This window comes from Mesoplodon bidens (assembly GCF_964165515.1).
Source record: "Mesoplodon bidens genome assembly, chromosome: 10".
Classification (NCBI taxonomy): Eukaryota; Metazoa; Chordata; class Mammalia; order Artiodactyla; family Ziphiidae; genus Mesoplodon; species Mesoplodon bidens.
Window position 1 is genome coordinate 81,579,427 of NC_138172.1, and position 13,297 is coordinate 81,592,723.

At 44.8% G+C, this 13,297-nt stretch overlaps 1 protein-coding gene across 1 annotated transcript in view; it reads right to left on the reverse strand.

The window, feature by feature from the left end:
- The window catches only part of CILK1 (ciliogenesis associated kinase 1), a 53,041-nt gene that overhangs the window by 20,952 nt on the left and 18,792 nt on the right, over window positions 1-13,297 (reverse strand). Inside the window, exons 3-5 of the mRNA XM_081245357.1 lie at window positions 10,774-10,828; window positions 6,000-6,121; window positions 4,917-4,996 (exon numbers count right to left, since the gene is read on the reverse strand). Of these exons, the coding sequence (XP_081101483.1) occupies window positions 4,917-4,996; window positions 6,000-6,121; window positions 10,774-10,828 (257 nt within the window). The remainder of the gene's footprint in view (window positions 1-4,916; window positions 4,997-5,999; window positions 6,122-10,773; window positions 10,829-13,297) is intronic.

The following is a 13,297-nucleotide window of genomic DNA, read 5'->3' on the forward strand; positions in this document are numbered from 1 at the left end:
AAAAAAAAAAAAAAAATGCCTGATGAAAACTGTATTTGTCAGCTGACATATGTCATCTGTTATACTGTATTCGAGGATAAGCCTTTATAACTAGGAAGCATTTGTGAATATGTCTGTAGAATATCTGGCCCTCTGTTCTTTTCATTACTGAATAATAGCAATAACTATTATCAGCCTTATACCCATGAGTTCTATTCCTTGGTAATTTAAGGTATAAGACTCTCCTGTCATGTACGTTTACTTTTCATCTCTATTTTAACAAAGCATCACGATTTTATCACTATGAGAGGGAACGCTGCATAGTGGTTAAGTGTGTAGACCAATCAGGTTGCCTGATTTCAAATCTGGCTGGAAAATCACTTAACCTCCCTGTGCTTCACTTTCCTCCTCTGCAAAGTGGGGAAATAACAGCATCTACCTCATGGGGTTGTTTTGTAGGATTCAACGTGTCAATATTTGTGGAGCTTTTAGTGCAGTGCTTGGCACATCTGCACCTTGCAAGAGCCTGTCACTGTCAGTAGTACGAATCCTCTCATTTTATCTTCCCCACAACCTGGCAAGGGGGACAGGCAGACATGGCTCCATTTGCTGCAGATAAGAATTAAGGCTCGCGAGGCCGGTGACGTGCCCCCCACCCCTCTTGTGAGGAGGTGGCACTAAGTTCTGATCTGACTCCTGGCTGGGTACGTGTTCTGCTGATGTGTGCACTCAGGCTTGTAACAATGAGCCCACGTCTCCCTCTGAGCTTCTGATGCACAGTGGAAACCCTTATTGCTGGGTTATTCAGAGATCATGCAACAGCAAAGTGCTGTTAACACAGAATCTTCCTGTTCGAAATTGTTTGGCTTTCAGAACACAGGAACAGGCCTCCAATTTAATTTCAGGGTACCCCATGCCAGTCGAATAACAGAGGGATTTTCTCTTTCATCCTGGCAGAAAATGCGTTGAGCTTCCTTTTTTTATTAACAACCCTTGGGCAAGAAAAACGTCAAGCCACAAAGAAGGCTTTCTCCACTCCACATTCTGTTCATGAGGAATCTGATAGGAATATATGGAAATAACCAGAGAATACTTAAACATTATGAATTTCTGTAGCACACCTTCCTGCTAGGGAAGTTGTAATTTCACAGATATTACTGAATTTAAACCCACAGTGCTTTTATCAAGAAGGCCAGGAGGACAGCAACACACAGAAAGGCGAAGGGCTGACTCAAGGTCATGCACAGCAAGACATTGGTGAAACATGGTAGCAGAGAACCACCTCTTGGGGCCAAACATTGTCCTTTAAGCCACCTAAGGCGTTCTGGCTTTCCTGCATGGATATCTGCAAGGGCAGGACAAGGATGAAACATGGTTTGCATTAATTATTTAATTCCTGCAAAGTATATATGCTTTGGCATTGCTCGATCAGCACCCAGTTGAGCTGAGTTTTCATTCCCTGTGGGGGGAAGTAGTCACTGACATGAGCCATGGCCATGGCAACCACCTGCAGCTCTGTTCTCTGCTCCCAAAGGAGTCCACTCCCAGGGACAGAACGCACCTTCTCACAGTGAGAACCAGACAACAGGGAGGAGCCTGAAACTCACAAGACAAATCTGCAAAGCGCTTTTGATTATTTTTTTTCTGCGACTGGAGGAAAAGAACAACATAAAGCTCCAAAGTTAAGTCAACAACGCATGAAAACCATTCAAAAGTTTTCAAAAATCATTTATCAATGAAAACGAGATAGAACCTACAAAATGAATATCCATCCCACCTCCAATTACTGTCACCACTTTCTTCACTTCTTGTTCTCTGTGAGAAGAGACAGGTTTTTCTAGAGAAGTGTAGCAAATGGGCACAGATATCGGAGCTAATCTCCGCTCTACTGCTTTAATGCAGGGGGGCCTTTGGCAGGTCTTTAAACCTCTCTGAACCTCAGTTTCCTCTTCTTTTTTTTTTTTCTTGCGGCACACAGGCCTCTAACTGCTGTAGCCTCTCCCGCTGCGGAGCACAGGCTCCGGACGCGCAGGCTCAGCGGCCATGGCTCACGGGCCCAGCCGCTCCATGGCATGTGGGATCTTCCCGGACTGGGGCACGAACCCGTGTCCCCTGCATCGGCAGGTGGACTCTCAACCACTGCCCCACGAGGGAAGCCCAGTTTCCTCTTCTTTGAAAGGAATAGATACCACCTGTCCTCTCTACCTGAGAAACTGGCAAGGAAACAAATAAGGTAACAGATGAAATGATATTAAGCTCAAACTAGAACTGGCACTTAGCTGGGGGACAGTCTCCACAAGAATCTTAGGGAGAAGCATGGTGCTGGGGTTAGAAAAGCAGAGGAGGTCTGACCGTCCTTAACTGAGCTTTCCCTTCCACCCTTTCTGAACACAATCAGAGTATGTAAGGTGTGCAAAGAAGACTGACAGTGCAGAGTTTCAACGAGGTGTTTTGACACAATAACTTAGGGATGCTAAATTACTGGATACGAATATGTACCGTGTGTGTGTGCATACATGTGCATTTGTGGGTATTGGGGGGAGAGTGTATGTGTAGGTGCACATGTGCATGTGTACACGCAGATGTGTGCGTGTGTATGCACAAGTATGGGTGCGTGTGTGTGCGTGCGCATCTGTGTTGATTTGATGGGATTTGGTAAAGACCTGGATAAAAGGATACAAGTTGTTTCTGGCAACAGCTATCTGAGTCTCACAAAAAGCAACAAAAAGGAAAGGAAGAGAAAGCCAACACGTATCAACTTTCTTATAGATCCACCATGCAGTTCCCAGTACTGAGCAAAAAGCCCCAGTAACTGAGACACTACGACGGGTCCCTACGTGAAAACTTCTGGTTGACCTTTCTCTTTGGAGAATCCCTTTGATTTCTCATCATTTGTTTTTCCTGGGCTCTCAAATCTAGTAAGTGCCCCTTCTCCTCCTATTTGTCCCTAAAGACACCATACCAGAAGTTTTCAGCGTTTTGCAAACTCATACCATTCCTTGGGAAATTCTTGTGGCAAAAGTGCCCCTTCTACCTGTGTCAGTGGAATCAGAGATACCTTTTACTGAAAACTTTTTACTAGGATTGGTTCACGGGCTTGCATATCACTCTCCAATTATTCAGCACATGCCCGCAGCTTCCAAGAACTTGTACAGACAGCCTCTGTTTGTCTGTGTGTGTTTCGTTTGGCCTCTAAATGTGATGGCTGCTTAGGGGTCACAGAGCAGGCTGGGAAGGGTCCCAGACGTACCATGCAGCACAATGTCTTTTCCCCTCACTGCCAATTTGCGTCAAATCTGAACTGACTGTATCATCAAAGGGCTTCCGCCCAATTTTCTTATTGGGTAATGAAACTCATTTGTTGGTGCAATATTTGCAATGGCAATGATACCCTTAGACTGGGAGGGAACAGATTTCTGCCTGTGCAAGATCAGCTTGCCGTCTGTCTGTCTGTCAAAGCAACCTCAAATGGCCTTCTGAGGGACTGCTGGCTCCCCTCGTGGACACGTCCATCCCGAGGCTCTGCGTTCATGAGAATGTATTGACCCAACACAAGTTGGGTCTGTGGCCAGTTAGTAACTCAGACTAGTAATGCCTCAGGACTTGCTGGAAATATAACCTCAAATGCATTGCTACTCAATACTGTTCAAAAGCTCAGCTAAGAACAATAGTGATGGAGGATTTCCTGAAGGATATATGACCACCCATTCTTCTGGATGCCTTAAATCTCTCCCTGGGGGCTTCCCTGGTGGCGCAGTGGTTGATAATCTGCCTGCCGATGCACGGGACACGGGTTCGAGCCCCGGTCCGGGAAGATCCCACATGTCGCGGAGCAACTGGGCCCGTGAGCCACAAATACTGAGCTTGCGCGTCTGGAGCCCATGCTCTGCAACAAGAGAGGCCACGATAGTGAGAGGCCCGCGCACTGCGATGAAAAGTGGCCCCCGCTTGCCACAACTAGAGAAAGCCCTCGCACAGAAATGAAGGCCCAACACAGCAAAAATAAATAAATTAATTAATAAACTCCTATCCCCAACATCTTAAAAAGAAAAAAAAATCTCTCCCTGGACTCACCAGACCATCCCCAGAGTGAATCATACTGGGCCCCAGTAGGACCATTTTCTCTGATCAGGTGACGTAATTGGCCTATATTGAGGAATATGACCTGAAACTGTCCCATGTAACTTGTCACTGTGTTTACCATAAAGTCATGTTACATAAGGATCCATGACAGAAACCTCTCTGGTATCAGTACCAAGAATAGTTCTGCTTCTCTTGGGCAACTGAACTGTTTTTACCTCAGAGGAACCATGTAGGTTGTAATTGGTCGTGTTTCACATTCTGCATTGTCTGACAGCAATCTCAGGCTCACATCTGTGGCCTGCTTCTCCTACTTAAGTAAAACTTGCTGACGTGTATTTTGTCGATTAGCCTCACCCTGGCTATGTCCATGCCTTGTTTTGCCTTTTTCTTTGCTTATTTTAAGTGTATTTTATTTTCCTGGGTTGCATAGATCTTGTTAGCCCACTTTGCACCCTTCTGAACAAGCTGAAATTGAAATACGTTAAAAAAAATGAAAAGTCACAGCAAAGCAGTGTTAGTTAGTAGGTTAAACATCATATGTGAAGCTTCTATGAATTCTAATCGTAGGTTCCTGATTAATACACCAGTTAATGGTCAGGAATAACACTTAGACCTGTAACTAACAAGCTTAATGTTAAAGCCTAAAGAATAAGAACACACAGACATGAAAAATAATGAGGGAAATTCAGAAATCAAGCTACAGAAGATAATATATTCCAAAATCCATTGTCAGCCTCTCAACTCTTCAATTGTTTCTGGGAGTCAATTACAAAAGACACTGATGCTTCCTACATCTTCTACCTGATGACAGCATTTCACTGCTATTCCAAAGCACAATACTCCAAATCACCTACCGTGTTTGTGAATAAATGCAAGTCCTTGCAATATCTGATACATGATATTTCTTATAGCAGATTCAGGAAACAACTTATTTCTGTATAGGGCAGAAGAAAAAAAGTTATAAATCTAGATTTATGAAATTTGTTAATGAAAACAAAGCCCCTGTTTTCATGTTCTTTTGGTTATACAGTAAGAATTTAAGAAAACACTTGCTGACATGCTAATTTGACTAGATCCTCTGATAATAAAGATCAAAGAAAAACAACTGCTTATCCATGTAAGAAAGCGTACCTTATAAGCACCAAATATATCCAGTTACGTTACAAAAAAGAAACCATCAAACATTTAATAACAAACCAAAAAAAAAAAATTCCCTCCAGTGTATCATATAAAAATCTCCTCTCTCCATAATATAATTAAAGCTTAAAAATTTTTGATGGGGGAAATCTGAGGTGCTTCAGATGAAGGGCTTATGAGATGCAGTGGATAGTGACATTTTCCTCTGGTTGGGCAAACCACACAGCTTCTCTGCTGTTATTGACAATGGAAACAATATTTGTTCACTGAAATCACTCAGAAGGATGCTCTGAATGGCATTCACCTGCCACCAGGAAAATGTGCCCAAGAGGTTCTACATGGTTTACTTTTCAAGTCCAAAATGACCATCACAGATAAGTTTTTTTATTAGTTTCTTTGTCTTCCCAGCATGCGAGCCCTGTGCACTGTAGTAAGAAAGGCACTGAAAGGAACCTGGAAGTTCCGCTGGATGGCTCAGAATGAATGAAGCTGCTACACTCCTCACTTGTGGTCACTCTGCCCATATAGTCCTGTGGGAAGGAGAGCTGCAGAGTACCTGTTAAATCTCTGAGCCTGTTAGGGTGAATAACCCATTAAGACATTCAAGACGGCTGCACTGAAAGCAGCTTCTCTGCCGTTATCACAGGGCCTCCGAAGCAGGAATGCAGGTGGGGCCCTTCATCTCATGGGCAGCTTTAAACAGCCAAGGACAAGCAGCATGCCCACAATAAACAAAAGCAGAAAGAAAACACATCCACTTTGCAACATTTATTTCTAAGATCATGATGACCACACTGTACCTTTCTTTAATGAGTTGGTAAAGATTTTCCTTCATGTACTCAAAGATAAAATAAAGATGATCATTTTCCCTGATAACTTCTTTTAATTTTACTACATTGGCATGGTTGAGCTTCTTTAAAGACTGAAAGGCGAAGAAGAAAAACAAAAAATTAGAGCAAGTCTGCTGTTGAAAAAAGTAAATCCACATATACTTAGGGAGAAACACCTAATTCTAGAAACACAGAGTGCCACAATTCATGTTTTATTGACAATATGTTAATAAATGGTATTTCTCTGAAGTTGGTATTAACTTTATGTAGAAAAACTATTTCAATTAACTGACCAGGAGGTAAGAACTTGACCATAACTGGAACTTCTGGCTGCCCCCAGGACCAGGCAGTGGGCCAGGGCTATTTTAGGTGCACTCCTTCCAGGTGATGGAATTCACGCCATGAAAGTGGCCAGAGGGGAATCCACTGAGGCTTTGATTGATCTGATACTGAAGAGGCAGCTGCTGGGAGCTGAGATCACCAGCCAGCAGTCTGCTGACACTCTGAACAGGAAATTGCTCAGACAGAGGCTGGCGGCCTGATTTTCCCAACTTTCTTCGGACACATGTGTGTCCATGGGACGTATAGTGCTCCTTACAAGGTGAGTGTTAAAGGAGAAGAAGGAGGGGAGAAGGAGGAGAAATCTCATTGGAAAGACCCTGAGGTGAGATGGGAGAGACACCTCTGCTTCCAAGAACAGCAAAGGCAAAAAAGTCAAGCGGGGGATGAGGAACAGAGGGTGGCTCAGAAAATGGTAAGTGACCTTGTGATTATTCCCCATGCGCATGTGTGGTTTTCCTATTCCTGGAACATACACGTGAGTGCAGCCACGCGCAAGCTATTTTCCATTTGCATCACTAGCTCTGTCCACAGTGAACAAATACACTTTCATATTGGTGAGCAGTAATCCAGTTCATGTGTGACAGCCGGACACCCAGCTGTGGGTTTGCTCACCAGGTGATCAGAATTTGATAGACCGTCTCCTTCAAGAATGCCTCAAGGGGTCACCGTGGCAGGGGGTTGAGCCCTTTCATTCAAAAAGCCTCTTCCTCATAGAGACGTGAGTCCGATAATAATAAATTGTAAAGCCCTCTTTATCTTTGAATTTCCTTCAAAGGAACATTCCTTCTATAAAACAAACAGAATGTCTGAAGATGAAAGTGCTAACATGAGTGGCCAAATCTGGAAGGACACTCAGTAACAACGCACCCAAGGGATCAGAGCTGGGGAATGTGCAATATGACCGAGTTACTTCAAGCAGCTGGGAAGAGGGAGGAAATACGGCCAGTGAATGAGAACAAAATAAGACTCTTCTGGAACCTCTTCCCTGAAAGACAAGCTTTTGCCAAGTGCCTCTCTGGCAGGAAATACTCAGCTGTTTTGGCCAAATGGCCAGATCCTTCCAGAATGACCCAACAGGCTGATGACTTTTTCTAGTTGGGTTGGATTTCTGGTTCTCCATGAGTAGCAAGCATTGCCTAACTTGTAAGGATTCACCAGACTCTCGTGGACTGCAGGCATCTTTCCTGCTTGTTTGCTTAAAATGCACCACCAGCAATGGCTGAGGTGTCCAGTGGATGAGCAGCAGAATGAACAGGGCAGATTCACTCAGAGGAAAATGAAGTCGGTTTCAAAGCTTTGCAAGAAGAGAATTCTAGGCAAGGAGTAGGATACCGTCTGCCGCAAGTGTGTTTTGAGCATGAATTACTGGCCCAAGTCTAAGAGTGGCTCCAGCTCTTGTTTCTCAGTGAGGCTCAGGGGCAAGTTAAAGTCTATATCAGTTTAATAGAAAAAGAATTAATTTAAAACATGAATTAATTTTGTGGAGGACTTCGTGTGATTCACTTTCAAGAGGTATATTTCCAGAAAGAAGGCATCTTGTTTTGGCTTGGGAAAGGCTTCCAAAAAGATGCAGAGGCGGGACAGTCGTATCAGGCAGAGAAGGAGCACATCAGGGGGATGCTTCAAGGAGGAGTAATCTGCAAGCTCTGAGTGGTCGCTGAGAGTCTCATACACGAGACTTGAAGGAAGAATCAGGCTTGGACAAACTCGGTGGGAGGGCAAGGGCACGTCAGGAGGGAGCTGCTCAGAGATTGGGCGTGGGAGCGAGTGGCCACCCAGCGTCGGAGGGATGAGAACTGCCTGGATGCCAGGTGGATGCCCACTGAAGTCTTCTGACAGACCCTGGGCTTGAGACCAAGCTTCGCTGCCTAGAGCTGTGTTTCCCTCCAGCAAATTACGGAATCTCTGGGCCTCAGCTGTGCTCATCGGGAAATTCAAGATACTAAGACTTTGCTCATCAGGTGGTTGTGGGGATGAAATAAGACAGAGCACGTAAGGTGCTGCCTGGCCCATAACAGCTGCTCAATAAATGGTAGATGGTGGGTGAGTGAACAGCTGAGTGCTGGGGAGATGAGAGGTGTGGAGAGAGGGGAGCACAGGCCCCTGCTATGAGCTATGGTTTCTGAGTGCAGGGGTAAATGATAATTAACACAAGAGGGAGAAAATATGAGCACTGAGGGAGGCAGACGTTCTAGAAAATTCAGACGCTGATGTCCACTAAGCAGTTGGATATATGGGACTGAAGCAGGGGTCAGCAAACTTTTCTGTCAAGGGACAGAGAGTAAATATTTTGGGCTTTCTAGGTCATATGGTCCCTGCTGCAACTACTTAGCTTTGCCAGTGTAGTGTGAAATCAGCCACAGATAATATATAAACAAATGGACATGGCTGCGTTCCAACTGTTTAAAAAAAATTTTTTTTATTTACAAAAACAGGCAGTGGGCTATTTACTGACCCCTGGTCTAAATGCATAAGAAAGAAAAAAGATGTGATGGGGCTGCTGAAGCGAGAGGAAATGAATAAAATCACCCAGGAGGAGAAGCCAGAGCAAAGGAGAAAATTGCTGAGAAGAGAATGTGAGGAATTATCCATACTTAAAGGCTGAAATCATAGAACCACTGGTGAAAGGCAAGAAGAGGTAGAAGAGGTGAGTCAAAGCAGAGTCACAGAGACCTGGGAGAGGAGAGGAGGAAGTGGTCCACAGACAAGAAAATGTCTGAGAAAATGATCCTGGCCTTTTTCTTTTGTTTGTTTGTCTTTGTTTTTTTGCAGTACGCGGGCCTCTCACTGTTGTGGCCTCCCCCGTTGCGGAGCACAGGCTCCGGACGCGCAGGCTCAGCGGCCACGGCTCACGGGCCCAGCCGCTCCGCGGCATGTGGGATCCTCCCGGACCGGGGCACGAACCCGCGTCCCCTGCATCGGCAGGCGGACTCTCAACCACTGCGCCACCAGGGAAGCCCTGGACTTTTTCTTTTAATCTTTTGGCCACGCCGCACAGCATGTGGGATCTTATTTCTCCGACTAGGGATCGAACCCGCGCCCCCTGTGTTGGCAGCGCAGAGTCTTAACCACTGGACCACCAGGGAAGTCCCAGTGATCCTGGACTTGACAGCTGGTGGCTTTTAGGAGAGCAACGTCCGTAGAGTTGCAGAGGTGAATGCCTGATTCAGTTAAGTGGAAAGTCAGTGGTGGGGGGAAGTGACAGCGGAGGGGGTGCTCTGGAAGGTAAGGTCGGAAGGGGAAGGGGTGGGAGCTCCACGGGGCGGAGGGCTGAGCCTGGTTAGACAGAACGGTGGGCACGTTGATAGACTGAAGACAAGGAGCCAGTGGAAAGGAGTTTAAAGATATGGGGAGGTTGATAATAGCCAAAGGTGTCCCAGTGTCCATCGATGGATGAATAGATAAACAATATATAGTAGATCCATACAATGGAATGTGAATCAGCCTTAAAAGGGAAGGAAATCCTGACACATGGATGAATTTAGAAGACATTCTGCTAAGCGAAATAAGCCAGTCACAAAAATGACAAATACTGTATGATTGCACTTATATGAGGTACCTAGTGTAGTCGACAGATAGAATGTAGAATGGTGCTGGCCAGGGGCTGGGAGGAGGGATTCATGGGGAGTTATTGTTTAATGGACATAGAGTTTCAGTTTTGCAAGATGAAAAGAGTCCTGGAGATGGGCCATTCTGATGGGTGTACAACGTTATGTAAGTACTTAATACCACTGAACTGTACCATTTTTAGGTCAAATACGCAATTCTGTATCTATTTTGAGTCCTTTGGGTTCTAGCACGGGACACCTTTATCGCTATTCTAACAATCTGGACTATTTCTCTGATTATCTACCTGGCAACCTGCCACTTTCCTTTGAGTTGTTGTTGACCTTAATGCATAGGCATTGTTTGCAGAAAATGTGCAAAGAAGCCTTCTCCAGAGATGGCTACAAAATGTGATTCATACATATGTTCAACTTCTGGATGGTATGACAGATTTTCTAATGTTGTCCAGTTTGCTATGTAAACAAAATTGTGCAAAGCTTTAAAAAAATGGTCAAAAGGTAAGTACTATGTATATTTCATCACCATTTGAAAGAAAAGAGACACTAGTGAGAAACTAGTGAAAGTTGAATAAATCTGTGGTTTAGTTAACAGCACTATTACCAAGGTTTAAAAAGAAGTACATGCACACACATCAAAAACTAAAAAAAAAAAGTACACACATATAAATAGCACAGCAATCTTCTCCTCTCAGCTGTCAGCTGCATTACGTTATCATCTGCCTCCTTTTTCAACATCAGTGAAACAATTCAAACTGTATCAACTATAAATCTATGCATGTATAAAGCTATTTTAATCAACCATACCATAAATTATCCCTTTGTGTATTAATAAATACCTTGACCTCCCGAAGGTTCATGCATTCCTCCCAGGAATAAAACTTTCTTTTCATTCTAAAAGAGAAGAAAGAAACAAATAGCACGTTTATTCCCAGTAACTGGCTATGCTTTATCTTAAAAACAAATGTTTTCGTTCTGAACCTAAAGAGCAGTGCTTAAAGTGGGTTCCAATTTCTACCAGATACTGTACTATCCAAAACAGCATTTTATTTAAAAACCTGGCAGTGCAATCAATCCTCCAGCACAGAATTTCCCAGCAGAGTTAGCATGAGGGCATTTCAAAGAGGCCTGGACTGCTATCTTTCTCTGTCACTAATTAGCTAACCCTGCCCTGGAGGAAAACTCCCAGGCTTATTTTATCTGGACCAGAGCTGTCCAATCGAACTTTCTGTATTGGTGGAAATGTTCTGTACTGTCCAGTATGGTAGCCACTAGACACAGGTGACTACTGAGCACCTGGCGTGAGGCTAGGGCAACACAGAAACTGAATTGTTAATTTAAATTTTAAATTTAAATTTAAATGATATATGATTACTTGCCACCATGTTGGACGGCACAGGGATGGACACTCCGGTACAGGGGTTGGCAAACTATGGCCCATGGGCCAATTCCACCCGACCATCTGATTTTATACAGCCCATGAGACAAGAACGGCATTTATACTTTTAAATGGTTGGGAAAAACAAAGCAAAAGAAAAATAATGATTTGTGACATGTGAAAATGATCTGAAATTCCAGTTTCAGTTTCCATAAATGAAGTTTTGTTGGAACACAATCACACTCATTTGCTTCCATATGATACATGGCTGCTTTCCCACTACAACAGCAGAGATGGGTTATGACAGAGACCACATGACCTGCAAAGCCTAAAACATTTACTGTCTGGCCCTTTGCAGGAAAAGTGTGCCAATCCCTGGTCCAGAGCCTGAGGGGAGAGACAGACAGCCTGGTGAGCTGGCCAGAAATCTAAGGGTTCTCTCTTTCATGGCCCTTCAACCACATCATCTCATTTGAATCTTACAGCAGCCCCATGAGACAGATGGGATGGGTGGAAACTAAGAAACAGAGAAGTTATGCCATTTCACCAGGGTCTCATTGCTGGCTAATAACAGATCAAGTCTCATCTCTCCCCCTCACTCTGAGAGTCTGTCCCACACTGTCTCCCAGCTGAGTGACCATTTCCTTTATTCATGCCCCAGATATATTTTAGCCCCTGCTACACATGGCAGAGGCCCAGGCACTGGAGACACAATGATGGGCAAGACGTTGCTCATGGAACCAACCTCGGAGCAGGAAGGCAGGTCATCAATCGACTTCTGTGCTGAGTGCCATGAAGGGAAGGGACAGGGCACCATGAAAGTGGACCCCAACGTGACCTAATTTTGTCTAGAGTATCAGGAAACAGCCTTCCAGTGAAGTGGTATTTCAACCAAGACCTGAAGGACCAGGAGAATTTGGCCTGGTCGGAGGCACAGGGTAGTGAGTAGCATGGGAAGACAGAGGGCAGAAAGGTACCTGGTGAGTTCAAGAAGCCGAAAGGCCAGTGTGGCCAGGACAAAGCAGGCAAGGGAGTAGTGGGAGGAAATGCAGCCAAAGAAAACAGGCAGGGGCCGAGTGAAGCAGCAAGTTGTAAAATTGGGGGCTTGACCCTAAAACTGATAGGAAGACATTAAAAGCCCTTCGTTTGGGATCCTTGAAAGTAGAGCCTGAGGCAAGGACTTGGATGCAGGGAGTAGATTTGGGAGGTGGTTCCAGGAACCCAGGACAAGGAGCAGGGAACCTAAGAACAGAGATGGGGGAAACCCATGAAAGGACACATTACAGAGCTGACACTGCAGTGGGCAATGGGGGCTCAGTCCTGCTGGGGACCTTCTGTGGACCAAGCACGTGCACCTGAGGTGGGATACTGGTGGCGGGCACATCACTGCATACCCCAGCATGCTGAAGTCAGGTGGGACAGGGGACATGATGGGGCAGCAAAGAAGGTTTGGTACAATTGATTTTAGACAATTAGACTCCCGTGTTTAATATAATCCCTTCAGGCTGGAATGGACACGGGTAAGAATGGAAGCCAAGAACCCTAGAGAGGAAAGTATTCTAGAGGCAGAGGTGGTAAATGATAATGAGTTGAATGGGAGGTTAGCAGTGGGGAATTGGAGAAGTAGGTGGATCAGAAAATATCTGGTAGTTAGAGTCTATAGGACCAGACGACCAATGCTGGGGCACAGGGAGGGGTGTCGGGGGACTCCCCGACTTTGCAGGGATGGAAATGTGTCATTTATCAAGACAGGCATTATATGCTGTATGTAAGTTCAGTTTTGGGTATGATGAGTGTGAAATGTCTTCAGGGCATCCAAATGGAGATGTTGAGAAGGCAACTGGATATAGATGGGTGTGGCAGGCAGACTGTAAAATGGTCCCCAAAGCCCCCCACCTCCTGGTATTCACAAACTGGCATAACCCCCCTTCTTTTAATGACTTGCTTCTAACCAATAGAATACAGCAGTTTGAGAGGATACCCCT